The sequence below is a fragment of the Amphiprion ocellaris genome, chromosome 24, assembly GCF_022539595.1.
Source record: "Amphiprion ocellaris isolate individual 3 ecotype Okinawa chromosome 24, ASM2253959v1, whole genome shotgun sequence".
Taxonomy (NCBI): Eukaryota; Metazoa; Chordata; class Actinopteri; family Pomacentridae; genus Amphiprion; species Amphiprion ocellaris.
Genome location: NC_072789.1, coordinates 19,658,913 through 19,686,896, shown reverse-complemented (window position 1 = coordinate 19,686,896; position 27,984 = coordinate 19,658,913). Strand labels below are relative to the sequence as shown.

The following is a 27,984-nucleotide window of genomic DNA, read 5'->3' as shown; positions in this document are numbered from 1 at the left end:
TCATTCTTCTGTTATTTTCTGTCATTTTGTGTGTCTGTGTCTTTTTGTGTCAATTTTGTGTCATTTCGTATCATTGTGTAGTTTTTTTCTATTATTTTGTGTGTTGGTGTCATTTTTGTGTGTTTATGTGCCATTTTTGCATAACTTTGTGTTTTTGTATCATTTTTTGTGCAATTTAGTCTTTTTTGTGTCATTTTAATCATTTTTGTGTCTTTTTGTGTAATTTTTCTATTTTTTTGTGTCATTTTGTGTCTCTTCTGTGTCATTTTGATCATTTTTGTGTCACTTTGTTTCACTTTTGCGTAATTTTGAGTGTCATTTTAGTGCATTTTTGTGTCATTGATGTGTTATTTTAGCATCCTTTTGTGCTGTTTTTGTGTCCCTTCGTGTCATTTTTGTGCTATTTTAGCATCCTTGTGTGTCATTTTAGTGTTTTTGTGTCATTTTTGCGTAATTTAGTGTCTCTTTGTGTCAATTTTGTGTCATTTCTTATCATTTTTCTGTTATTTCATATTTTACTGTAACTTTGGATTTGTGTGTCATTTTAGCGTCTTTCTGTCATTTTGGGGTTATTTGAGCATCCTGTTGTGTTGTTTTTGTGTCATTTTGCATCATCTTCAGCTTCCACAAGGCAAACGTCCCACACAGAGGATACTTTGGAAAACGTTTTATCAGATTTTCATGTCCCGCCCACAACAGAATCAAAGAACATCAAAGTGGAACAAATCAGAGACTTTGTGTCGAAACTGAAATCATTCGTTTTCGTCCTTTGTGGCACAAGTTACACCAAACAGTGTAAAGTGACAGTGGTTGCATCCTGGTTCACCTTTGCATGGGGACTGTCTATGTGTTCCGTCATAACGTACAGAATAACGTTCATTTCCTGTCCAGTCTGTTGCAGAAACTGTCAATGAAAGTTCAGATTCTTCTTCCTTCTTGTCCCATCTTCAGTCACACCAAAGGAATAAGAACAAACTTAGAATTACAAGGATACTTAGATTTCAGTAAATACGGAGCCAGTAATAAATATCAATGGGAGGAAGAGTGTTGGACACAAACATATCAGTCAATGCAGGAACCTCCTAAAGCATCATGGGAGTGATAAATTTCTCATAAAAGGTGAGGATCTTTCTGTTGAATTCCACCCCAACTGAGCAAGAATGTGTTTCCATCTCTGCCTGCAGTCTGTCCATGCATTTGGTAAAGAAATACTTATTTGGGGCTTTAAATGATCGGAACAGAGGCTAAGGTGAGGAGACAGGAAGAGAGAGCACCCATCGATGCATTTTTATGTATTCATCTATTCATTCATCTGAGGGTGACGACATGCACGGAAACAGAACTGAACAAAAACGCAAACGCAGCAGGCAAACTGTTGAGACTTTGAGAAAACTTTCAAACTGTTCCTGACCTTAGAGTTGATCCACTGCCTCATCTGGTGCGTCTTTAAAGGACCAGACAGTCCAACCAGTCACCCTAAAATGCAGCTTCGTCTAAACACAAGCAGTGCAGTATGGGTCAGGAGATGCCCATTTTCCATTGGATTTGGGTCACTTTTGACGCATGTTGCACATCAAAGGGTTAAAGGACCAGTCACCATAAAACGCAGCTTTATTCAAACAACCAGAGATGAAAATGGACTGTTGGCTGCTGATTACCCACAACTCCACCATCTATCCTCTGAGAAATCACTTCCTGTTTCGACACTGTTGTTTGCAATCGGCTACGGAGTTATGATCAATTTATTGGTCAGAAGAAACTGGAGAATATCTGGTCAAACTGGGAGGACTCGCCAAAGGGAAGCAGCTTTAGCAAGACCTTCGTCTAACAGCAAGCGGCCGCTCACGTTTGTCGGACTCCAGCTAGATGGAGGACGATCAGAGCAGATGGAAACGTCGTCTTGTGGACGTCACGTGAACCTGAAACAAAGACTCCCTTCACTCCTCGTCGATGCCCAACAACCGAGATGACATCCTGTTTGTTCACTTCACGTTTTAACAAGAAAACACACTTCCTCATGTCTCTAGAATCTGTCCTTCTGTAATAACAGCTGGAAACTGTTCCGGTCCTGCCCCCCGTCAAACATCTGCTCTGGATGTCCAACAACCTGCTCCTGTTTCCATCAGATCCAACCTCTTTAACTGTGTGAGTCTATCGTATATCTTATACGTCAGCGTTTTATTGACATCTGTTGTGTCTGCGTTTGTGTTTTTGTTCAGGATATTAACGCACCGTTTTATCAAAGCTCCCATGAAAGCTGTTTATTTAACTTGTAGAATCTGAGCTGGATGGTTGTGCTTCAGGTTTCAGAGTGTTTTCTAGATTGTAGGTTCACCTTTAAAAAGAAGAGTTGTTGGGAAGCCTTCGCAGAACCACAACTTGGAGAAATGAACAATTAATGAGGAAACATGTTTTGTTTTTTTTTTGTCAGAGTGGAATATCATCCCAAATACTGTCCAACCAACCTAAAGGTTCCTTCAGTCGTACATAAATATTCCTCCAGATATTAACGAGCTCTGAGCTTCAGCTCTGGTGAAGATGACGATGATGAAGACGTGTTTTGCTGCCGTTATCTCTGCTGCTCTGCAGAGTGAGGGCTGTCCATGCTGCTGTAGGGGGACGGAGACGAGGTCGCCGGCCCCGAGGTTTTCCCATCAGCCCCTTCCTCCACCTCCACCTCCACCTCCTGTCCTCCTTCTGTTCTCAGCACCTCCACCGATCTCCTCCCGTCCTCGCTGGACTCCTCGGCTCCAGACAGAGCCTCCGTTGGTCCGGCCTCGCTGGGACTGGAACTGTCCCGGTCGTCCTCCCCGCCGCCGGCCTCCCGGCTCTGGCTGTGGTGCTTGACGTTGTAGCGCTGGTTCTGGAAGAACTTGACGATGGTGTGTTTGGGCAGGTCCAGCTGGGCCGACAGGGTGTGGATGGCCTCCTGGTCGGGGTAGAGTCCCACGTCCCCGATGAAGCTCTGCAGGATTCCCAGGGCCTCCAGGGAAATCCGAGTCCGCGACCGGGCCTTCTTGGTCCCCCCGCCGCCCAGACCGGGGCTCATGTGCTGAAGTTTGTCCTCGGAGACCTGCCGGACCGGCTGAGGGTCCTCGTGGGTCGGAGATGGAGCTGTGAGAGGAGGCAGCGGTTGTCTATGGAGGCTCTGCTTGAGAAAATAAAAGGACAGTTCAACAACAAACTCTCTGAAACAGTCTGTCAACTTTTATTTGCTCACTGTGGATCATCATAAAGTCCTGCAGCTCAATGGAAACAGAACCATGAAGGAGGAGAGAAAATTCAGAAGTGATTTCTGTGCAGAATGACACAGGATCATACAAAGACACAAAAACAGCACAAAAGGATATTAAAATAACACAAAAATGACACAAAAAAACCCGGAAAAATGACAAAAGAATGCTAAAATAACACAAAAATTACAAATAAGATGCAAAATGGAAGCTAAAAACATGCAAAAAAGTAGACTAAGAGATAAAAAAATGACACAAAATGGCCCAAAATTATGCAAAAAGATGCTTAAATAACACAAAAATGACAAATAAAATACAAAAATGATGCTAAAAACACCCAAAGATGACATGGAAATGTGTTAAAATGGCATGAATGACACAAAAAGGCACAAATTACATAACAGAATGCTTAAATAAGACAAAAATTACAAATATGATGCAAAAATGAAGCTAAAAAGATGCAAAAAAATAGACAAAGAGATAAAAATGACACAAAAATGTCTCAAAAAGACACAAAATGATGACAATATGACACTAAACGGCGAAAAAAGACAGAAATTACACAAAGGATGCTTAAACAACACAAAAAATATATGGAGAGATGTTAAAATGACATGAAAATGACACAAAAACATGACACAAAAAGACACTAAAACATGGAAAGGTGTACAATTTTTAAAAAATGGCACAAAAAGACAAAAAATCACATGGAGATTTGTTGAAATGATGAAATGTCATTTTGTTTTTCTGTCTTTTTAGTTTTTTGTGTCATTTTTGTGTGTTTTTGTGTCATTTTTATTTCTTTGTCTATTTTTTTGCATATTTTTAGCTTCTGTTTTGCATCTCATTTGTCTTTTTGTGTTATCCAAGCATCCTTGTGCATTATTTTGTTTTGTGTCATTTTTGTGTTATTTTAGCATTCTTTAGTCATTTTTCTGTCATTTTTGTATTATTTAAGCATCCATTTATCATTTTTGTGTCTTTTTCTGTCATTTTCATGTCATTTTAACACCTCTCCATGCCATTTTTTTTGCCATTTTTTTCATCTTTTTGTGTCATTTTTGTGTCTTGTTGTGTCATTTCTGTGTCTTTTTTTGCCACTGTTGTGTTATTTTAGCATTCTTTTGTGCTTTGTTTGTGTCTTTATATCATTCTGGACATTAGATATGTCTGATTCCCTCTCCTTCTTGTGTTTCCACAGAGCTGAAGGACTTTAGATTGAAAAATGAACCACAGTGAAGAAAAATCTGACAGGATCAAAAAACAAAAAAAACACCCAGAAACTCCTGCTGGTGGTTCAGAGGGTTAATTAATTTTCTTTTCTTTTCGCTGCATTCTCTAGCTTGCAGCTGTGGATCATAAACTCTGAAGACAACAAGCTTCTGTCTCCTTTAAAGTCCTAAAAACCTCGTCTTTGTGCGCCAAAGCGAACAGGCGGAAGTGTGACGGAGCAGCTTCCATCAGCCTCTACTAGAGCTTATTAACAGGGCGGGGCGGCAGCACACCCAAACACAGGAATCCAGCGCCATAAATCTGGGCTCCATCAAAATTAAAGGACCTAAATAAAGATAATGGCAATTCCTTTTTCTCTGCTTCAATAATTACAGGCTGTGTTGTGAATAATATTGAGGTTAGGGCCAGACTGGTTTTGGGGAGAGGGTGGGATGGAGGAGTGTTTAGCAGGAAATGTGTGGGCCGCTCATTTACCACTTCTATTTTCAATGACTTATGGGACAAACATGACAAAGAGGAGCAGGTGGTGGGAACTCTTCTACACGCTGCTGCCGTTTTCCTACTCGTAAAATACTGTGATTCTGCTGCGCTGCAGCCGACAGCAGCGGCGCATTACTAGATGCAAAAAAATAGAGATAAAAATGACATGAAAATGGCACAAAATGACAAGAAGAGGTGCTAAAATGACATGAATATGACACAAAACACCACAAAAATGACACAAAAAGAAATTCCACAAAAGTATGCCTACATAACACAACAAATACAAATAAGATGCAAAATGGAAGTTAAAAAGATGCAAAAAATTAGACAGATAAAAATGACACAAAAATGACACAAAAATGAGACAAAAATGACACTAAAATAGCATTGGCAGGTGTTAAAATGACATGAAAAAGACACAAAAATGGAACAAAAAGACATAAACTGATGCAAAAGGATGTGTAAATAACACAAAAATGACAATTAAGATGCAAAAGGGAAGCTAATAAGATGCAAAAAATTAGACAAAGATAAAAATGACACAAAAATGACACAAAAATGGCATGGAGAGGTGATAAAATGACATGAATATGACACAAAATACCGCAAAAAGACATAAAATGATGCAAAAGGATGAAAAAACACAAAAATGGCAAAAAAGGGCAGAAATTACACAAAAGAATGCTTAAATAACACAAAAATGACACAAAATGACACAAAAATGATGCAAAAGGATGCTTAAATAACACAAAAAAGACACAAAAAGATGCAAACATGATATGGTGAGGTGTTAAAATGACATGAAAAAGACACAAAAATGGCACAAAAAGACATAAACTGATGCAAAAAGATCCTTAAATAACACAAAAATGACAAATAAGATGCAAAAGGGAAACTAAAAAAATGCAAAAAAATTAGACAGATAAAAATGATACAAAAATGGCACAAAAAAGACATAAAAATAGCATTGACAGGTGTTGAAATGACATGAAAATGACACAAAAGGGCACAAAATGATGCAAAAGGATGCTTAAACAACACAAAAAGACACAACAATGAGCTGGAGTATTGTGGAAAACCTGGAATCACCTGCTGGTCGGGGAGGTGCAGGACGCTGTGCAGTCGGTCGCTGTGCTGCTGCCTCGACTCCTCCTCGTAGATCTGGTCTCGCTCGCCCTGCGGCAGCGACAGGAACCTCCGGATGGTGCACAGGTTCTCCCACAGCGTTCGGTTCTCGGGGCTCGGACTCTCCTTCCACCTGAGCAGCTCACACAGCCAGCCCTGCAAGACACAAAACCACCAGTCTGAGGCATCAGGAGGAGCTAAATCCAGACATTCTGACGGCTAAACTGACTGGAACAACCTTAATCTAACAGATAAATACTGAAAAATGTATTAACTAACTAAACAGGCACAAAACCACCAGAAAGACATGCAAAGAACACAAGAGGAGACCAAAAAATTCACTAAACACACAAAAACCACTAAACAAGCCAAGACTGACACATATAAACACACAATCCACCTAAAACAGACACAAAACAATCAGAAAGACACAACAATGACACAAAAGGAGGCTAAAATAACAATAACGATGCACAAAAATTCAAAAATGACACAACAGGATGCTTAAATAACACAAAAATGACACAAAAAGACACAAAAAGGACAAAAAGATCCTAAAATAACACAAAAATGACACAAAAGGATGCAAAAATGACACGAAAAGACACAAAACTGACACAAAAATGACAAAAGATGCTTAAAATAACACAAAAATGACACAAAAGGATGTTAAAATAATACAAAAATGACAGAAAAGGATGCAAAAATAACAAAACCAACACAAAAAGAGACAAAAATGACATAAAAGGATGCCAAAATAACAAAATCAATACAAAAAGGATACAACAGGACGCTAAAATAACACAAAAATGACACAAAGACACAAAAACGATGCTAAAATAACCAAAACGACAGGAAAAGACACAAAAATTAGATAAAAATGACACAAAATTATACAGAAATATGCTAAAATAACATAAAAACGACACAAAAACACAAAAATGACACATAATGATGCTAAAACAACACAAAAATGACACAAAGACACAAAAATGACACAAAATGATGCTAAAATAACACAAAAATGAAGCAAAGACACAAAAATGACACGGAATGATGCTAAAATAACCAAAACAACATGAAAAAACACAAAAAATCACACAAAAATGACACAAAATTATACAAAAAGATGCTAAAATAACACAGAAATGAAAAGTCACGACTTTAAGCATATTTTAGCATCCTTTTGTGTCATTTTCATGTCATTCTAACGTCTCTTTATGTACTTTTTGTGTCATTTTTGTGTTATTTTCTCTGAGTTCTCTGTCCTGCTTCAGGGCCGATCTGTTTCCGTCGAGTTTCAGGACTTCAGACAGAAAAATGACGCTAAGAGGAAGCAGAAAGTCCATCCCATGTGTGGATGATTTAAGTTCCGTTTTCTCTGTTTACAGCAAAATGCTAATTTCTCAGCAGTTTTTTTCTGGAACGTAAACATGAGTTGTGCGTCAGGAAAGAACCTCAGTCCAACTGTGTTCTCCGTTTATTCACAACGCAGTAAAAGTTGCCCCCTCGGAGCAGGAAGAAGAGGCAGAAGGAAAGCTGTGTGGAGATTGCATTATCTCTGCTAGGCTGACCCAGGATCTGCCACCAGCTGTTGTTTATACCCAGCCTTCAGCCTGGAAACACATCGTAATAATGCCACCATCGCCTCGTCTGTCCTGTTCCTCCCCTTCAGTGAATTCATCCTTTCAGACCTTTTCCACGTTTATACGCATCTTTTCCTCCACCTCTGTCTTCTCTGGTGACTGACTAGCTGGATAAGGCAGGAAGAAGCACACATTCCACCTTTCTTTAGGGACCACCAGCAGTTGGACAAACTAACAGAATCAGAAATCAAACATGGTCTGTCAGGCCTCGACTGCTGCTGCTTGTTTTGGGGGCATTTTCTCCTTCAGTTTTGTGTTGAGCAGGTGAAATGCAGCTCAGTTGGATTCAGGTCAGGTGACTGACTGGGACATTGCAGAACATTTCACTTCTTAAGCTTAAAAAACTCTTTGATCGCCTAGGGTTGGGGTTAAAATGACATGAAAATGACACGAAATGACACAAAAATGATGCAACTGGATGCTAAAATGACAAAAAAGATGCAAAAATGATGCAAAACAATGCTAAAATGACAAAAAAAGATGCAAACATGACGCAAATGGATGCTAAAATAACAAAAAAATAAGCAAAAATGATGCAAATAGATGCTAAAATAACAAAAAAAGATGCAAAAATGACACAAACGGATGCTGAAATAACACAAAAATGGCACACATTACAAAAATTACACAAAAAATGCTAAAATAACGGAAAAATGACACAAAAAACCCATAAAAATTATGTAAATAGATAACAAAAAAGATGCAAAAAGACAAAAATGACACAAAAAGCCAAAAAAATGACCACAAAGATACACAAAAAATGCTAAAAGATTCTGGTGGCTATGATACTACCACCACCATGCTTCACTGATGAGGTGCCTATGATACTACCACCACCATGCTTCACTGATGAGGTGCCTATGATACTACCACCACCATGCTTCACTGATGAGGTGCCTATGATACTACCACCACCATGCTTCACTGATGAGGTGGCCATGATACTACCACCACCATGCTTCACTGATGAGGTGGCCATGATACTATCACCACCATGCTTCACTGATGAGGTGGCCATGATACTACCACCACCATGCTTCACTGATGAGGTGGCCATGATACTATCACCACCATGCTTCACTGATGAGGTGGCCATGATACTACCACCACCATGCTTCACTGATGAGGTGGCTATGATACTACCACCACCATGCTTCACTGATGAGCTGGCCATGATACTACCACCACCATGCTTCACTGATGAGGTGGCTATGATACTACCACCACCATGCTTCACTGATGAGGTGCCTATGATACTACCACCACCATGCTTCACTGATGAGGTGGCCATGATACTACCACCACCATGCTTCACTGATGAGGTGGCCATGATACTATCACCACCATGCTTCACTGATGAGGTGGCCATGATACTACCACCACCATGCTTCACTGATGAGGTGGCTATGATACTACCACCACCATGCTTCACTGATGAGGTGCCTATGATACTACCACCACCATGCTTCACTGATGAGGTGGCCATGATACTACCACCACCATGCTTCACTGATGAGGTGGCCATGATACTATCACCACCATGCTTCACTGATGAGGTGGCCATGATACTACCACCACCATGCTTCACTGATGAAGTGGCCATGATACTACCACCACCATGCTTCATTGATGAAGTGGCCATGATGTTGACCAGGTAAAGGAGTCTTCAGTCATCCAGCTCACGGTGATCATAGGAGCTTCGGTAGAAATCAGCTAGACTTCTCTTGTAGGTTCTTGAAGATGTTTCAAGAACCTACAAGGTGCAACGCCACTGATCAAACACCTATAATCCAGTGATGAGGTTTCTCCCTGGAAAATTTCTCCATTGTTAACATCTTGAGTCTCTCCTGAGTTGGCAGATTCCCATCCTTTGTTGTTAAACTGGCAGCTCCACCACCATGATTGCTGTCGTTGTTGGTGGACCACCTGGTTTCACAACATTCATAACTGGAGACAGGTGAGTCCTGGTGGTTAATGGACCATGTGTGAGCTGGATGGACTATAAACTCTGTAACTCCCCATCAGTCAGTCAGACCTAAAGAAGAACCTTGGATAAAGGTGAAACGTCTTTAAGAACCTACAAGAGAAGTCCAACTGACTTCTACTGAAGCTCCTACAATCACCAGCGCTTACTGTCTTTCTTTTTAAGAATGGACTAAACAGTTGATTTGGCCACACCTGATGTTTTTGCAAACTTTCTGACGGGGTTGTTTGGATTTTTTTGTGCTTCACCAACAGTGACAGCTCTTTGGACTTCATATTGAGGGTCAACCTCACTTGAAATGAACTCTGGACCTTTAATCTGCTCCTTGTAAATGAAAAAATAAGGGAATAACACACCTGGACATGGAACAGCTGAGCGGCCCATCACTACTGGTCCCTTAAAAAGGTGTTTTTCTGGAAAAGCTGATCAGTTTTGTTTGTTCCTGCACTGACCTGACTCTTATTGGCCGCCACCTTGGCAAACAGAGCCTGGGAGACCTTCGCCCTCTTCATCTCCTGCTGGATCTCCTCGTAGATTCCTGACGTGATGCTCACCAGGGAGTCGAGCTTCAGCTGCAGCTCGGGACCGGGCATGTTGCATTTTGTCTGCATGTGAACACAAACACACAAACACAAGCTGGATTAAATGAAAGTTAGGTAAAAGTGGAAGGAGGGCGTTTGTGTTCAAGTCCTCTCGCCATGGAGCTCCTTGCACCTGGACCAGGATTTATTGGTCATAAAAATACAACCAGCAGCAGTTTTCCCATGTGTTGCACAGCTATGAATACAGTGGATGTCGCATTTGTGACGCTTCAGTTCAGGCTTCCTTTTTAGAACACATTCGTGAACCATCCAAACACTAAAGCTTACTGGCAGGTTTGAAAAAACACAAAAATGACACGAAAGGATGCTAAAATCACACAAAAAGATACAGATGTCGGTAGGTGTTGGTGTACCTGTACATGTCGGTAGGTGTTGGCATACCTGTGCGTGTCGGTAGGTGTTGGTGTACCTGTACATGTTGATAAATGTTGGTGTACCTGTGCATGTCGGTAGGTGTTGGTGTACCTGTACATGTTGATAAATGTTGGTGTACCTGTGCATGTCGGTAGGTGTTGGTGTACCTGTACATGTCGGTAGGTGTTGGTGTACCTGTACATGTTGATAAATGTTGGTGTACCTGTACATGTCGGTAGGTGTTGGTGTACCTGTACATGTCGGTAGGTGTTGGCGTACCTGTGCGTGTCGGTAGGTGTTGGTGTACCTGTACGTGTCGGTAGGTGTTGGTGTACCTGTACATGTCGGTAGGTGTTGGCGTACCTGTGCGTGTCGGTAGGTGTTGGTGTACCTGTACATGTCGGTAGGTGTTGGTGTACCTGTACATGTCGGTAGGTGTTGGCGTACCTGTACATGTCGGTAGGTGTTGGCGTACCTGTGCGTGTCGGTAGGTGTTGGCGTACCTGTGCGTGTCGGTAGGTGTTGGTGTACCTGTGCGTGTCGGTAGGTGTTGGCGTACCTGTACGTGTCGGTAGGTGTTGGCGTACCTGTACGTGTCGGTAGGTGTTGGTGTACCTGTACGTGTCGGTAGGTGTTGGTGTACCTGTACATGTCGGTAGGTGTTGGTGTACCTGTGCGTGTCGGTAGGTGTTGGTGTACCTGTACGTGTCGGTAGGTGTTGGTGTAAATGTACGTGTTGATAAATGTTGGTGTACCTGTACATGTCGGTAGGTGTTGGTGTAAATGTACGTGTTGATAAATGTTGGTGTACCTGTACATGTCGGTAGGTGTTGGTGTACCTGTACATGTCGGTAGGTGTTGGCGTACCTGTGCGTGTCGGTAGGTGTTGGTGTACCTGTACGTGTCGGTAGGTGTTGGTGTACCTGTACATGTCGGTAGGTGTTGGTGTACCTGTGCGTGTCGGTAGGTGTTGGGGCTGGAGGCGTGGCTGCCAGAGTGGTTGTGGTTGGTGCTGGCGCTCCGCTCCCTCTCCTCCTGGTAGATGCGATCTCGCTCCGACTCCGGCAGGTTCAGGAAGTTCTGCATGGCCTTCAGGTTGACCAGCAGCGACTGGGAGGCCGAGCGGGGATCCTCCTCCTTACGAAGGATCTCCGACAGCAGGCCCTGCAGGACCACATCCACATGCACAAGTTAGAACGAATCCGGTGTCGTGGAAATCCATCAGGCTCAGAAAACACTTTGCTGGGTTGTTGGCAGATTTAACATCGTTTACGATATGGAGAATAAATTTGTACAACTGCAACCGATTTTATAGTGAATCAAACAGTCAGAAATTCCTTTTCATTAGTTTGTTTACAGAGAGGTTAATCTAACGCCATTATTAGTTCCACACCGTAGAAGAATTAAAGATCTTCTTCCCAAACCCTTTTTTTTTTCTTACTGTAAAAATGTCTTCCATTGGTGCCCTTCTTCAACACCTGTACTACCAGAAGGTTACTCTACTAGAATGAATACTTCCACAGCAGGACACAGGTACAGAAAACGGACACAGATAATGAATGATAATCTGATAGATCCTTGTTGGTTTCACTTCACCTGAGCTGCTGCTGACTCTACCTGTGTGCGGTTGAAAGCCACCCGGGCGAACACGGCCTGCGACACGCTGGCCCTCTTCAGCTCGTTCCTGACCTGCTGGTAAATGTCGGAGGAGACTTCGGCCCCGGAGCAGCTGAGGCCGGGCTCGGCGCCGCCCACCTTACAGGTGCGTGAGATGGGCGGGTGGTTGAGGAACTGCTGGTTGACTCCTGGTGGGTGCTGGTGGGCGAGCAGGCGGCTGACGGCCAGCTGCTGGTTGAGGAGGTGGGCCATGGCTAGCTGCTGGCGGACCAGCTGAGGGGGCAGCAGTCCGCCGTGGCCCAGGAGGGGCGGAGCCTGGGGCCGCAGCGGGGGGCTGGGGTGGTTCTGGCCGTGGGGCTGGCTGGGGGGCTGGGTGTCCCCGACAAGAGTCTTGATGGGAAGAGCTCCGGCGCCACCCAAGGAGCCCAAATGGGTCGGAGAGGGCAAAAGAGACGGAGGACGATGGCTGAGGACGCTCAGGTCGAAATCCCTCTCCACTGTGTCAACAAACAAACAAACAAACAGGTGAGTGTGGAAGGAGCTTTATTACTTACATGTGTGGATAAAGGCTTCTTAAACTCACATACGACTGAACCCCAACACTGACCCAATGCATAGACTGTCTATTATGTTTTCAGAATCCACTTTATTTACGATTTTTGACTAAATCCTGAAACTGAGAGGTCTTAAACACCAAACTGAGGATTGTTTTCCAGAATTTGCTGTGTTCTCTCCGTTCACCAGAAACTCCTGAAGACTCTCGAAGGGTTTAAACTTCAAGAGACATGGAGGTCTGAAAGTGGCGTCTGGTTCAAGAGATTTATTGAAAATTTCCATTGGGGAAAAATGATAAAAATGTTGGAATTTCAGCTAAAAAATGGGTTTCAGATACTAAAGATGATATCTACAAAGTCTTAAGAAGGTTAGAGAGGGTTCAGAGATGGTCAACCAACTGACATTTTCCTCTACATTTGGGCCTTTGGGTATTTTTTCCCAATCAGCGACACCCAAAAGCTTACATTTAATTAGATAGACGCACCTTTTATGTCCGACTTCTCCTGCGACGACCACATCTTCTCCATATATTCACCTAAAATGGCAGAATAACAGAGCAGTCGGTCAGTTTATTCAGCTTTCTGAGGGTCCTTGAAACAATCGTGTGAACAGAACACTTCAAAATATTTCATTAAACATGATCTCATTAGTAAGTAAACGGTTTGCTGGAATCAGATTCCATAATAAACTAAAAATTCTGTGATGCTCAGTGCAGTTATGAAAACATCAGTGACTCAGATGTAACCAGCCGCCACGTGACAGAAATTCATGGACTGAACTGCAGGCAGTGTAGAAGTATGGAAACAAATTAATGTCATTATCTACATGTCTTTTTGTCTCCTTTTGTACCTGGATGGATGGATGGATGGATGGATGGATGGATGGATGGATGGATGGATGGATGGATACTTTATTAATCCTGAGGGAAAAGTATTGGTATGGTATTTTAGCATCCTTTTGTGTCATTTTCATGTCATTTTAACACCTCTCCATATCATTTTTCTGTCTTTTTGTGTCATTTTTTTATTATTATTGTGTTATTTAAGTATCCTTTGTATCGTTTTTCTGTCTTTTTGTGTCATTTTTTTGCTATTTTTGTGTTATTTAAGCATCCTAGGAGTCATTTTTCTCTGTGTCATTTTTGTGTTACTTAAACATCATTTGTGTAATTTTTCTGTCTTTTTTGTGTCATTTTTGCTATTTTAGCAACCTTTTGTGTCATTTTCATGTCAATTTAACATCTCTCCATGTTATTTTTTGTGTCATTTATGTGGTTTTTTTTGTTATTTTAGGATCTTTTTGCTTCATTTTTGTGTTATCTAAGTAGCCTTTGTGTCATTGTTCTGTCTTTTTGTGTTGTTTAAGCATCCTTTTGTGTTATTTTGTGCCTTTTTGTTATTTCATGTCATTTTAACACCTCTCCATGTTATTTTGTGTCTTTTTGTGTCATTTTACCATCCTTTTGTCTCATTTTAGCATTTTTTGTGGCATTTTGTGTCTTTTTATATCATTTTTGTATTATTTAAGCATCCTTTGTCATTTTTCTCTTTTTATGTCATTTTTGTGTTATTTTTGTGCTATTTTAGCATCATTTGTGTCATTTTGTGCCTTTTGCATCATTTTGTATTTTTTAAGCATCCTTTGTGTCGTTTTTCTGTCTTTTTGTGTCATTTTTGTGTTATTTAAGCATTCTTTGTATCATTTTCTTGTCTTTTTGTGTTATTTTAGCATCCTTTTGTGTCTTTCTGTGCGGTCTTGTGTCGTTTTGTGTCATTTTACTATCCTTTTGTGTCATTTTACTATCCTTTTGTGTCATTTTATCATCCTTTTGTGTGATGTTTGTGTTAGGTGTTATTTTTGTCTCTTTATGTCATCGTGTGTCATCCCACAGGTCAGACGTTTCAGTTTCACTTCCTTTCCTCCAGTCTTTCCACCAGCCTCTCCGCTCAGGTCTGCTTCTTATTAGGCTTCCACCCGGTTTGGTTGAGAGTCACATTTTCAGTTATTAGGGGAGTAAAAGTTGGAGTGAGGTTTGGCAGGGCGTCAGGTTTTCACCTTCCCAGTATGAAGAGCTCTTATTGCCGAGCTGTTTTCCATTAGGGGCTAAGAGCATTTAGTTTTGTCATGTGTATCAGCGGTGACATTAATGCGAACCATGTGTGACAGTTCCTTCCTAGCGAGAGCCGTCAGCGGCGGACGTCTCATGCAGCAGATTGGACACATAAAGGCCGACACGCGTGTTCAACACATGCAGGGGGTGGACAGGAGAATGGGAACGCTGCGCTAAAAAGCATCGCAGGACGAAGGCGGCGAGGCGCTGAGTCACATCAACTTCAGGCGTGAGTAGCGCTGAGTGTCAGTCGCTTTTAAAACAAAGTGTCTGACAGACTTCACCTTTGTGACTTTTCAAAGCAACAGACGGCAAATAAGAGTATAAACAGCTGGCGGTGGAAGTGCACAAAGTTTTTAACAAACCTGCGGATCTGAGAAATAACCGGGACAGACTGACTTCTGGTGAAAAATAGTGTGTTTTACTGCAGAGGTTTGAACCACAAAAGACATGAAAAGCATGTTGAGTTGAAATATCTTCTAAAATTACACTACTTACCATAAAGAATCATCGGATTTCCCGACGGTCCCTGAAGTTATCATGTGTGCCTTTTCATTTTGTCGCGAATATTTACCAAATTTATGCCTGAAATCATGACATTTCACGTCCTTTTTTACAAGTTGACAAACATTAACCAGATTCCATAAAAACTAAAAATTCTGCACTTTTTTTAACTAAACAGTGAAGCTATAAATGACTCAGCTGTGATACACAATGACATGACAAAAATTCATGGAGTTTTTGGCAGAACTGCAGCTTATACACGGAGCAGACAAGTAGAAAAAAAATTAAATCACTTATTTTAAAAAAATCTGCTCAAAAATATTGGCAATGCTAACCATATCCTGTAAAAAAAAAAATTTTAATTCTGCACCATAAATGACTCAGCTGTGACCAACAGTGACGTGAGAAAAATTCCTGGAGTTTTTGGCTGAACTGCAGTGTTTACACAGAGCAGATGAAATTTTAAATCCAAGTAGTAAAATTAAAAATCACTTTATTCAAAAAAATCTGCTCAAAAATATTGGCAATGCTAACCATATCCTGTAAAAAAAAATAAAATCAAAATATTCTGCACCTCTTAACCAAACCATGAAGTTATAAATGACTCAGCTGCAACCAACAGTGACGTAACAAAAATTGTTGGAGTTGTCGGATGAACTGTTGGCAGTGTTTACACGGAGCAGACAAAATTAAATTCAAGTAATAAAATTGAAAATCACTTTATTCAAAAAAATCTGCTCAAAAACACTGGCAATTCTAGTCAGATTCTGTAAAAAAATCAAAAAATTCTGCACTTCTGAACAAAATGCTGAAGCTATAAATGACTCAGCTGCAACCAACAGTGACGTGACAAAAATTCTCGGACTTTTCAGCTGAACTGCAGACAGACACAGCTTTAAAGTCAATAAACCCCCCAAAAAACAAAAACCTTCAACTTTTATGAATTTTTATTATTGAGCACAATAAATGTGCTTTGCAAAGAATACTGCAAACCACTGCTTGAATTAAAACACACATATCATATTTTTGGGGGGACTGAGTTGAGAAATCTGAAACATCTATCCCATTATTCAGTCTTTAAAAGATAATTAGTGATCATTTTACTCTTGAGGCATCTATTAACTCACACCATGAGCTGGATTTAGCTAAAAACTGCTTCAAACTGTCACTCAGGCACGACTTTAGACGACATAATTTGTGTGAGAGCTCAAACCTGCAGCTAATTAACAGCAGCGTGGTCTGATTAGACTCAGACAGCAGATATATTCACAAACATCGTTCCATAATCACAAAAACAGCGACTCGTCTCCCACTGAGCTGCTCCACTTTAGAGTCACTGACTTTCTCAGGGACAGTTTTTGGAAACAAAGAGCAACTTTTAGTTCCACAACCGCCTGCAGTTTGCATTTTTCTGCAGCTCGATGGAAACACAGCAACCATGAGAAAGAAATGTCTTCTGTGCAGAATGACGCAGTTAGAATGACACAAAGAGACAAAAACGGCACAAAAGGATGCTAAAATAACACAAGAATTACACAAAAATAACACACAAATGACACAAAAGAGACAAAAATAACAGAAAAGATGCAAAAATAACATAAAAATAACAAAAAAGATGCAACAGGCTTTAAAAGAAGTTTAAAAGGTGCAAAAAAGTAAACAGATATAAAAGTGACAAAAAATGACAAAAACAGAAAAGCGACAGTGACAAAAATGAAGCTAAAAAGAGCAAAAAAAACCCCAGATATTAAAAAAGGCAAAAATGGCACAATAAGAAACAAAAACAGCACAAAAAGGATGATAAAATAACACAAAATTGACATAAAAATGAGCAAAGTTCCAAAAAATTACACAAAAATGACAAAAAAGGTGCAAAAATGACAATAAAATAACACAAAAATGACACAAAAATGACACAAAAATGCTAAAATAACACTAAAACAACACAAAGATGACACAAAATGACAAAACAGATGCAAAAATGAAAAAAATGGACAAAAATACTAAAATAACACAAAAATGATACAAAAAGACACAAAAATGGCAAAAAATGCTAAAAAGACACAAAAATCACAAAAATATGCCTAGATGACATTAAAAATGACCAAAAATATCCTAAAATTACACGAAAATGAAGGAAAAATATGCTAAAATAACACAAAAATGACACAAAAAAACACAAAAATGACAAAAAACAGACAAAAATGACAAAAAAACACATAAAAATGATACAAAAACACAAAAATGAGAGAAAAAACACAAAAATGACCCAAAAATGACCCAAAAAATATGCTAAAATAACACAAAAATGACACAAAAAGACACAAAAATGACAAAGAAACACACAAAAGTGACACAAAAATGATGCCAAAGTGACAGGGACAAAAAAAAGAAGATTTTCAAGGCAGATTTGTAAAAGAAACGTGGAGAATGAAGTGGTTTTGGTTGAACATCACATGTAGCTGATACATTGATACAATCAATGATCAGTTCAAGAACCGCTGGAAACTAAAAACCTCTCTGACATGTGGGGTGTTCTGGGGTTGGGAGGGTTCTAGTTAAACCCCACAGATTTCTGCGCTGGTTTTTCTCACAGAAAGTTTCGACGTTACCTTTGCTGCGTTTGAACCTCTTGTACCAGCGTCCAAACTCCTGGCACTTGGAGGTGGACACGTTGGCGTAGTAGGAACTGTTGACGATGGCCGAGATCATACTCTGGGTTGGAGACACAACACAGCTTTTAGTTAGTGAGTCGCCTGAAGGGAACAAAGCATCTTTCACTGTGGTCTGATGTTTTAAGTCCAGAGTTCTGTCTTGTTTTGGTCATTTTGTGTCTCACTTTCCTCATTTTGTGTCTGGTTGGTGTTGTTTGTGTTGTGTTTTCGTCATTTTTTTGTCTTGTTTTGGTCCTTTAGTGTCCCCTTTGTGTTGTTTTGTTGTTTTTTTTTTTTTAAAGTAATTTTTTGGTCTCATTTGTTTCATGTTTTATTTCTTGTTTCAGTCATGTTGTGTCTTGTTTTGGTCCTTTTTTTGTATCCTTTGTGTTGTTTTGAGTCTTGTTTAAGTCATTTTTTGGTGTTGTTTTTGTCCGGTATTGTGTCTTGTTATAGTCATTGTTTGTGTAGTTTTGTGTCTCACTTTTGTCATTTTGTGTCTTGTTTGGGTTGTTTTATGTCTTGTTTTAGTCATTTTTGGGTCTTGTTTCTGTTTTTGTCCAGTTTTGTATCTTGATTTGGTCAGTTTGTGTCTTGTTTGTGTTGTTTTGTGTCTTGTTTTAAGGTAGGGGTCCACTAGATGCGTTTTTCCCGCATGTAAACGTGCAGCATCTGAAAACTGCATGCATGGTGGGTGGTTGCTAGCGGAGACAACATGGCTGTATTTCTGAAAGCATTTGAGGCGAGATCAGCTTATTTCTCGTCTCAGATGCTTTCAGAAATGCTTTTCGCTGAAGTGTCTTCGCAATAAAAGAGAAAGTTTGCGACCGAGCCGTTGCGTTTATCCGACTCGTCTGCTGGACCGTCAAGCTGACAGCTCGGTCACGTGACCACATAGTGACCTGCTGTTGCTCAGCGCTGTCATGTGACCACGTTGTATCCCGCTAGTGACCACCCATCATGCGTGCGATTTTCAGATGCGGCGCGTTTACATGTGGGAAAAACACATCTAGTGGACACGTACCTTAACTCGTTTGTGTTGTTTTGGATCTTGTTTTGAGCCATTTGTGACACAAAAAGGCACAAAATGACACAAAGAGATGCTGAAATAACACAAAAAGGATGCTAAATTAACACAAAATAACACAAAAAGACACAAAAGGAAGCCAAAAAAGTCACAGATGGATCCTAGAGGCTCTCTCAGACTTCTCAGATTTATTAAAGGCCGCCCATCCCTTCCCTAATGTGCACCTCCATACAGCACAAGTGAGATGTCAACATGGGAAACGCTGAGGATTAGAAGTCACATGAGTCAGGCTGCACGCCACCCACACACTTCCCCTAATCACTAATTACATCATGACTAAGTCTTGTGCATAAATCACCAGGCTAACGACTGCAGGGTGTGTGAGCGGGATAATTGAGGTGCATCCTTTCTTTCCCATGGGACGGCATCCATATTCCAGTGAGTCGGATTACACACTGCAGCCAGTGTGGTGGTGAAAACACTGCCGTAAACTCCCAGATCCACAAGTCAGTTTTTGGGCTCGTTTTGACCTTCATTTTTCTGTCTTGTTTTTCTCATTTTGTGTCTCGTTTTAGTATTTTTTTTCTTCTCATTGTTGTTTATGTCCAGTTTTGTGTTTTGTTTTTCTCATTTTGCACCTTATTTTGGTCCTTTTGTGTCTCATTTTTGTTTCTGTCCGGTTTTATGTCTTGTATTAGTAATATTTTGTCTTGTTTTGTGTCTTGCTTTTGTCATTTTGTGTCCTGTCTTGCCTTTGACCAGACCTCCCAGGTGAATTCTGGGTAGAGACATGACGGTGTTACCTGGGAGAGAGGACACTCCTTGGACAGAGCGCTCTGGTTGGTTTCTCTGAGCAGCTCTTTGAGGGCGTTTCTAACGGTGGCGTGGCTCCACTGCTCCGACGGCAGCTCCTCCAGCCGGGCGAAGCTGCAAGGAGATGACACGAAACTTACTCCGTGCTCAGTAAGATACAGAAAAAAACAGAACAGAAGGATTCTAAAATAACAGAAAAATGACACAAAAAAATGCAAAAATGACAGACACAAAAATTAAGCTAAAAAGATATAACGCAAAAACCAAAGAAATGCAAAAATATAAAAATGACTCCAAAAAGACACAAAAATGAGACAAAAGGAAGCTGAAATAACACAAAAATTACACAAATAGCAGGTGTTAGCTAACCCTAACCTGTTCTTTCTAGCAGCAGGTGCTAGGTAACCTTAACCTGTTCTTTCTAGCAGCAGGTATTAGCTAACCCTAACCCTAACCCTAACCCTAACCTATTCTTTCTAGCAGCAGGTGCTAGCTAACCCTAACCTGTTCTTTCTAGCAGCAGGTGTTAGCTAGCCCTAACCTGTTCTATCTAGCAGCAGGTGTTAGCTAACCCTAACCTGTTCTTTCTAGCAGCAGGTGTTAGCTAACCCTAACCTGTTCTTTCTAGCAGCAGGTGCTAGGTAACCCTAACCTGTTCTTTCTAGCAGCAGGTATTAGCTAACCCTAACCTGTTCTTTCTAGCAGCAGGTGCTAGCTAACCCTAACCTGTTCTTTCTAGCAGCAGGTGTTAGCTAGCCCTAACCTGTTCTATCTAGCAGCAGGTATTAGCTAACCCTAACCTGTTCTTTCTAGCAGCAGGTGCTAGCTAACCCTAACCTGTTCTTTATAACGGCAGGTGCTAGCTAGCCCTAACCTGTTCTTTATAACAGCAGGTGTTAGCTAACCCTAACCTGTTCTTTCTAGCAGCAGGTGCTAGCTAACCCTAACCTGTTCTTTCTAGCAGCAGGTGCTAGCTAACCCTAACCTGTTCTTTCTAGCAGCAGGTGTTAGCTAGCCCTAACCTGTTCTATCTAGCAGCAGGTATTAGCTAACCCTAACCTGTTCTTTCTAGCAGCAGGTGCTAGCTAACCCTAACCTGTTCTTTATAACGGCAGGTGCTAGCTAGCCCTAACCTGTTCTTTATAACAGCAGGTGTTAGCTAACCCTAACCTGTTCTTTCTAGCAGCAGGTGCTAGCTAACCCTAACCTGTTCTTTCTAGCAGCAGGTGTTAGCTAACCCTAACCTGTTCTTTCTAGCAGCAGGTGTTAGCTAGCCCTAACCTGTTCTTTCTAGCAGCAGGTGTTAGCTAACCCTAACCTGTTCTTTTTAACAGCAGGTGTTAGCTAGCCCTAACCTGTTCTTTTTAACGGCAGGTGTTAGCTAGCCCTAACCTGTTCTTTCTAGCAGCAGGTGTTAGCTAACCTTAACCTGTTCTATCTAGCAGCAGGTGTTTGCTAGCCCTAACCTGTTCTATCTAGCAGCAGGTGTTAGCTAGCCCTAACCTGTTCTATCTAGCAGCAGGTGTTAGCTAGCCCTAACCTGTTCTATCTAGCAGCAGGTGTTAGCTAACCCTAACCTGTTCTTTCTAGCAGCAGGTGTTAGCTAACCCTAACCTGTTCTTTTTAACGGCAGGTGTTAGCTAGCCCTAACTTGTTCTTTTTAATGGCAGGTGTTAGCTAACCTTAACCTGTTCTATCTAGCAGCAGGTGTTAGCTAGCCCTAACCTGTTCTATCTAGCAGCAGGTGTTAGCTAACCCTAACCTGTTCTTTCTAGCAGCAGGTGTTAGCTAACCCTAACCTGTTCTTTTTAACGGCAGGTGTTAGCTAGCCCTAACTTGTTCTTTTTAATGGCAGGTGTTAGCTAGCCCTAACCTGTTCTTTCTAGCAGCAGGTGTTTGCTAGCCCTAACCTGTGCAGGAGGATCCTCAGCGTCACCATGTGGTAAACGTCCAGCAGCATGTCGGCCACCGTGGCCTCTGGAGCGTCCGTCAGGTAGTGGATGGGCATTGGCTTCCATCGGCCAACTTTGATGATTCCTGGGACACGAGAGAAGAGACTTTAAACAGAGTCATCTCTAATCAGCATCAGCTCGGCCTGCTGGTTGGACTCTCGGAGCACAGCGTTCCCTAATCTAAACAAACCTAATCACGTTAGGGTCTCCTAAATCAAACGCAGGCCTCGGTCGAGTCTTCATCGCATGAAGACGCCGGCGACTGGGGCAGAACAACAAAGCATGCTCTCTTTTGACTCCACCGCTGATTAATCACAGGAGAAATGTAAAATCAGCTGCCGCCAGGGCTGCGAGGGCGAGCGGCGTTTTGATGTCGATGCACTGAAAGAACACGGCGAGGAAAATGTTTCTACATGCTGCAGCTGACTGCTTTTAGAAAAGACGTAGTTTAAACTAGATCCTCAACATGTCGACAAGGATGCTTTAATAACACAAAAATGACACAAAAGACACAAAAATGATGACACAACAATCACACAAAATGACACAAAAAGATACTAAAATAACACAAAAATGACACAAAAATGACAAAAAAGACACAAAAAGATGCTAAAATGACACAAAAATGACACAAAAGACACAAAAATGACACAAAAAGATTAGGGCTGGGACTTTAACGCGTTAATTTCGATTAATTAAATACAGCGAAAATAACGCGTTAAACATAACACAATCAATTGCATCCTCCTCAGTTCCCTCATTTCTGGCACACCAGTAACTCTGATGAACACTCCAGCCCAGTAGGTGGCGGTAATGAACCTAAAGTCTGTTTGTAGCCATGAAGAAGAAGCACAGGAAGTACTGAGTGAAGTCAGGCACTGGTGAACAGTGAAGGAAGATGAGATTGAGCTTGTTGGGCAGAAAGTTTCCTTTTAAAAATCTTCCTGATGGCAGCTTGGATAAAAGCCTGGTTGTGTGTAAATTGTACAACAAAGAGTTTTCTGATCACTGCGTCACTTCAAGCCGACGGTATCACCTCAATGTAAAACATGTTGCTGTTAGCACCAGAGCTAACGTTAGCTACGAGTCATGCTAACGGCTAACGGTGTAGCCATCCCATAATAGACCACTTTTCTAGACAGTGCTTGAGTTTACAGAAAGTCTTAAAATGTTGAATAAAATCGCTATAATTGCACTTAGATTTGCAGTAATCTGTGAATGTAGCAGACAGATGAAAAATGCAGATAAATAGAAATGAAACATTTTTGTGGTTTAAGTTTTTACTCCGTCGAGGCTCTGCCTCCTTGGAGGAGGAATAACCTAAACAACAAAAATATCTCTTTTAATAACTTCATTATAAACTTTTTGTTTATAAAAAAATTACATAAATAAAAATTGATATTCCTATAAAAAGAACCATCAAAATTACAGCATTTATCAGACCCAGAAAAGATGAAAACAGAATGAATCTGTGGATTTTCAACTTTCTGAAGCTCCTTGAACTACTTATGCTGATTTTATGTGCCATACAGTGGAATAAACAACTAAATTCAGGCTTTATGTCCCATTTTCCTTTTTTTTAAAATAAATTTTAAATTATAAACACATGTATGTCTATTCATTGATTCAACTGTCAACCACAATTTTATTTGAATTGAAAAACTTCACTTATTGTGTCAAATATTGCTATTTGACAAAACTGCAATTGTGATTAATTAATTACAAAGCCTGTAATTAATTAGATTACTTTTTTAATCGCATCCCACCACTAAAAAAGATGCTTAAATAACACAAAAATGACACAAAAAGATGCTTAAATAACAGAAAAATGACACAAAAAGATACAAAATAAGACAAAAGGATGCTGAAATACTACAAAATGACCAAAAAAAGACACAAAAAGACACAAAATGAGACAAGAGGATGCTAAAATAACACAAAAATGACTAAAAAAAGGCACAAAATGAGACAAAAGGATGCTAAAATAACACAAAAATGACCAAAAAAGGCACAAAAAGGCACAAAAGAATGGTAAAATAACTGAATAAATCCACAAAAAGAGACAAAAGGATGGTAAAAGACCAGAAAAGAGGACGGCTGCCGTCTCCTAACCGTCGGATGGTTGTGGTTCTGGACATTCGTGGTTCTTGGTAAACACAGGGCACTGGAACCCGGAGCCGACGCCCTGCGACCCCTCGCCGCTCCCAAACACACAAACCAGCCTTTTCTTCTCAAATAAATAATTTCTGGCTGCAGTCGTGCATTTTTCCCCCCGCTGTGGTCACGACCAAAATTATACGGAGCCTCTTCTATTTTCTGCTGCCGCTGAATCGCATCTCGCATAACTCTGTATTTTTAACCTCCTAGCTGACGTTTATTCTTTGCTCAGTGAACTGAAGCACATTAATTAAAAGCAGCTCTGTGTTGATTGGACTGTGGTTAAACAGGTGCTGAATGGAACGATCAAACTACGTCTAACTAACGGAGACTTCACTGTTATTATTCACTGAAAATGACCAGCAGCCCTGTTTTAAAGCCTGCAAACCATCAGTGGGCGATTTTACTTTCTTTTTGTGTCATTTTGTGTCTATTCGTATCATTTTTATGTTATTTTTATGTTATTTTAGCATCCTTTTGTGTCTTTTTGTGCCATTTTTATGTTATTTTAGAATCATTTTGTGTCATTTTATGTTATTTGTCTGTTATTTTAGCATCCTTTTGGGTCTTTTTGTGTGATTTTTCTGTTATTTAACCATCCTTGTGCTTCATTTTGTGTCTTTTGTGTTATTTTAGCATCCTTTTGTGTCATTTTTGTGTCTGGGATTTTTGTGTTTTTGTGTCTTTTTGTGATATTTTGTGTTCTGTGTAATTTTTGTGTTATTTAAAGCATATTTTGTCTAATTTTTGTGTCATTATTTTTGCCATTTTTATGTTATTTTAGAATCGTTTTGTGTCTCTTTGGGTCATTTTGTGATATTTAAGCATCCTTTTGTATAATTTTGTTCATTTTTGTGTCATTTTCATGTCATTCTTGTGTTATTTTAGACTTCGTGTGTTATTTTAGCTTCCTTTTTGTGTAATTTCTGTGTCTTTTCACATCATTTTTGTTTCATTTTAGCATCCTTTTGTGTCATTTTGGTGTTGTTTTGTGTCATTCTTGTTTCATTTTAGCATTCTTTTGTATCATTTTGGTGTTGTTTTGGGTCATTTTTGTGTCTTTTTGTGTAATTTTGGCATCCATTCTGTGTTATTTTGTTCATTTTTGTGTCATTTTCATGTCATTTTTGTGTTATTTTAGTACCCTTGTGTTATTTAAGCATCCTTTTGCCTAATTTTTTTGTCTTTTTTTAAAATCATTTTTGTGTCTTTTTTTGTGGTATTTTAGCATCATTTTGTGTCATTTTGTTTATTCTTATCTTATTTAATTATCCTTTTGTGTCATTTTTGGTTCATTTTCTATCATTTTGTGTTATTTCGGCACCCTTCGGAGCAGTTTTTGTCTCCTTTTGTGTTATGTTAGTGTCCTTGTGTTTTTGTAGCATTCTTTTGTGAAGTTTTGGTGTCTTTTTGTATCACTTTGTGTTATTATAGTATCCCATTGTGCTGTTTGTGCATGTTTGTGTCACTCTAACTGTGTCATTCATGTATGAGTCCTCCCTCCTCCTTCATGGTTGTTCCTGACTTCATATTACAGTCAGAAATGAGTCAGCAGTGAGGAAAAACGTGAGCTTTGAATCATTTCCTGTTGTAGTGATGAAGACGTTGAGCTGAAGTTAAGATCTTTCTCCTCCACTGACCTCGAGCCTGGACGGCTGAGTTGTGCGAGTATCCCAGGGCAACCAGCGCCGTCTCCACCAGCTGTGTGAACAGGACGTCCTTCCGAACCAACACGAACTCGGCGTGGCGGTCGCTGCGTCCGTCGTCTGCATGTTCAACCACACAGTAGACCGGGATCATCAGACCTGGACGGACAGAGATCCAGACGACAACAGCAGGGAAGTTTGATGAGTGTGATCATGTCACTGTTGGCCTGGTGGAACCAGAGCAGCAACCACACACTAAAGGATGATTAAATGAATACAAAATGACACAAAAAGACACAAAAATGACACAAAATGACACTAAAATTACACAAAATGACACTAAAATTACACAAAATGACACTAAAATTACACAAAAAGACACAAAAATTACACAAAATGACACAAAAATTACACAAAATGACACTAAAATTACACAAAATGACACTAAAATTACACAAAATGACACTAAAAGACACAAAGAGATGCTTAGATAACCGAAAAATGACACAAAAAGACACAAAGACACAAAAATGACACAAAATTAAACAGAAAGACAGAAAAATGACACAAAAAGACACAAAAAGAGGCTAGACAACAGAAAGTGACACAAAATAACAAAATGACACAAAATGACACAAAAAGACAGAAAGAGATGCTTAGATAATGAAAAAAATGACACAAAATAACACAGAAAGACACAAAAAGATGCTTAGATTACAGAAAAATCACACAAAATCAAACAAAAAAGACACAAAAATGACACAGACGATTGAATAACACAGAAATGACACAAAAAGACAAAAAAAAAAAGACACAAAAATGATGCTGAAATATCCCAAAAATGTAAACACTGTCTGCAGTTCAGCTGAAAGTTCCAGAATTTTAGTAATCTGACTGTTGGTCACAGATAAATTATAAGGAGCTTTATTGCTTCGCTGAGAAATGCAGAATTTTTTATTTTTGCAGAATTTGATCAGAATAAGAACATTTTTGGCAAATTAAAGTGATTTTACTGAAAAGTTTTGATTTTAAGTTTCTATTTGAGTTTTCTGACGACAGCGTGAGATGATGAGCAACGACTGTCACAAGGTTCAAAAACATGATTTATTATTTCAGGTTTTACAGTTTTTGATGATGATAAATGGTGTAAATGACAAAAGACACAAAAATTAGTCTAAAAAGATGCAAGTGACAGAGACAAAAATAACAGGAGCAAAAAACACCTGGAAGATAGACAACCTTTCTGTCATTTATGCGTTATTGAAGCGTCCATTTAGGTCATCTGGCATAACTTTGTGTCTTTTTGTATTATTTTTCTGTTATTTTAGCATCCTTTTGTGTCATTTTTGTTCCTTTTTGTGCCATTTCTGTGTCATTTTGTCTTATTTTAGTTTCCTTTTGTCATATTTAAGTGATTTAAGAATCATTTTTGTGTCATTTTTGTATTATTTAAGCATCCTTTTGTGCAATTTTTGTGCTAATTTAGGGTCATTTTGAGTCATTTTGTGCCTTTTTGTGCCATTTTTGTGTTATTTTAGCATCTTTTTGTGTCTTTTTGTGTGTTTTTTTTGCCTTTCGTGCCTTTTCTGTTACATTAACATCTTTTTGTATCATTTTTGTGTGATATTAGCATCCTTTTATGTTGTTTTGTGCCTTCATGTCATTTTGGTGCTTTTTTTGCATAATTTTTGTGTCTTTTTGAGACATTTATGTGTCTTTTTATATCATTTTGTCTTGTTTTAGTTTCCTTTGTGTCATTTTTGTATATTTTTGTGTCATTTTTGTATATTTTTGTGTCATTTTTGCGTTATTTAATCACCCTTTCGTCCCCAGTGAGGAGGCGTCTGAAACAATCCCCCGTTCTGCCACAGAGACACAAGTGTTTCCTCCAGCTGTGCGGCCTCCTGGTGGTCTGCTGGTTAAACTGGTTGAACTGGGCAGCTGCCAGCATGCATGTCATTCAGTGTACGGCTATGTTTGTGTCGTTACCACATATTAAAACCCACAGGGGATCAGACTTGTGTGTAGCGCTCGGGGCCGGTTGCTGGTGAAGAGCTGCAGCGTTCACACCCACCCAGAACGGGAACGGCTAATTAAGAGGCTATCAATCCTCCTGCTGACGAGCCAAACCACAGCAGCAGCAGCAGGCACGCTATCGGCATGCTATCAGCCTGCTATCGGCATGCTATCAGCCTGCTATCGGCATGCTATCAGCCCGCTATAGGCACGCTATCAGCATGCTATCAGCCCGCTATAGGCACGCTATCAGCATGCTATCAGCCCGCTATC

General features: G+C 40.1%; 1 protein-coding gene across 2 annotated transcripts in view; it reads right to left on the bottom strand.

The window, feature by feature from the left end:
• Positions 1 to 652: 652 nt before the first annotated feature.
• LOC111573928 (DNA-binding protein SATB2) overlaps positions 653 to 27,984 on the bottom strand; it is a 40,178-nt gene continuing 12,846 nt past the window's right edge. Inside the window, exons 3-12 of one of the 2 annotated variants that reach the window (XM_055008160.1) lie at positions 25,690 to 25,854; positions 21,851 to 21,977; positions 19,931 to 20,054; positions 18,059 to 18,161; positions 13,317 to 13,367; positions 12,278 to 12,774; positions 11,612 to 11,824; positions 10,157 to 10,309; positions 6,039 to 6,230; positions 653 to 3,151 (exon numbers count right to left, since the gene is read on the bottom strand). In XM_055008160.1, the coding sequence (XP_054864135.1) occupies positions 2,570 to 3,151; positions 6,039 to 6,230; positions 10,157 to 10,309; positions 11,612 to 11,824; positions 12,278 to 12,774; positions 13,317 to 13,367; positions 18,059 to 18,161; positions 19,931 to 20,054; positions 21,851 to 21,977; positions 25,690 to 25,854 (2,207 nt within the window). In that variant the 3' untranslated portion in view covers positions 653 to 2,569. The remainder of the gene's footprint in view (positions 3,152 to 6,038; positions 6,231 to 10,156; positions 10,310 to 11,611; positions 11,825 to 12,277; positions 12,775 to 13,316; positions 13,368 to 18,058; positions 18,162 to 19,930; positions 20,055 to 21,850; positions 21,978 to 25,689; positions 25,855 to 27,984) is intronic. The other variant, XM_055008161.1, reaches the window with a different exon arrangement.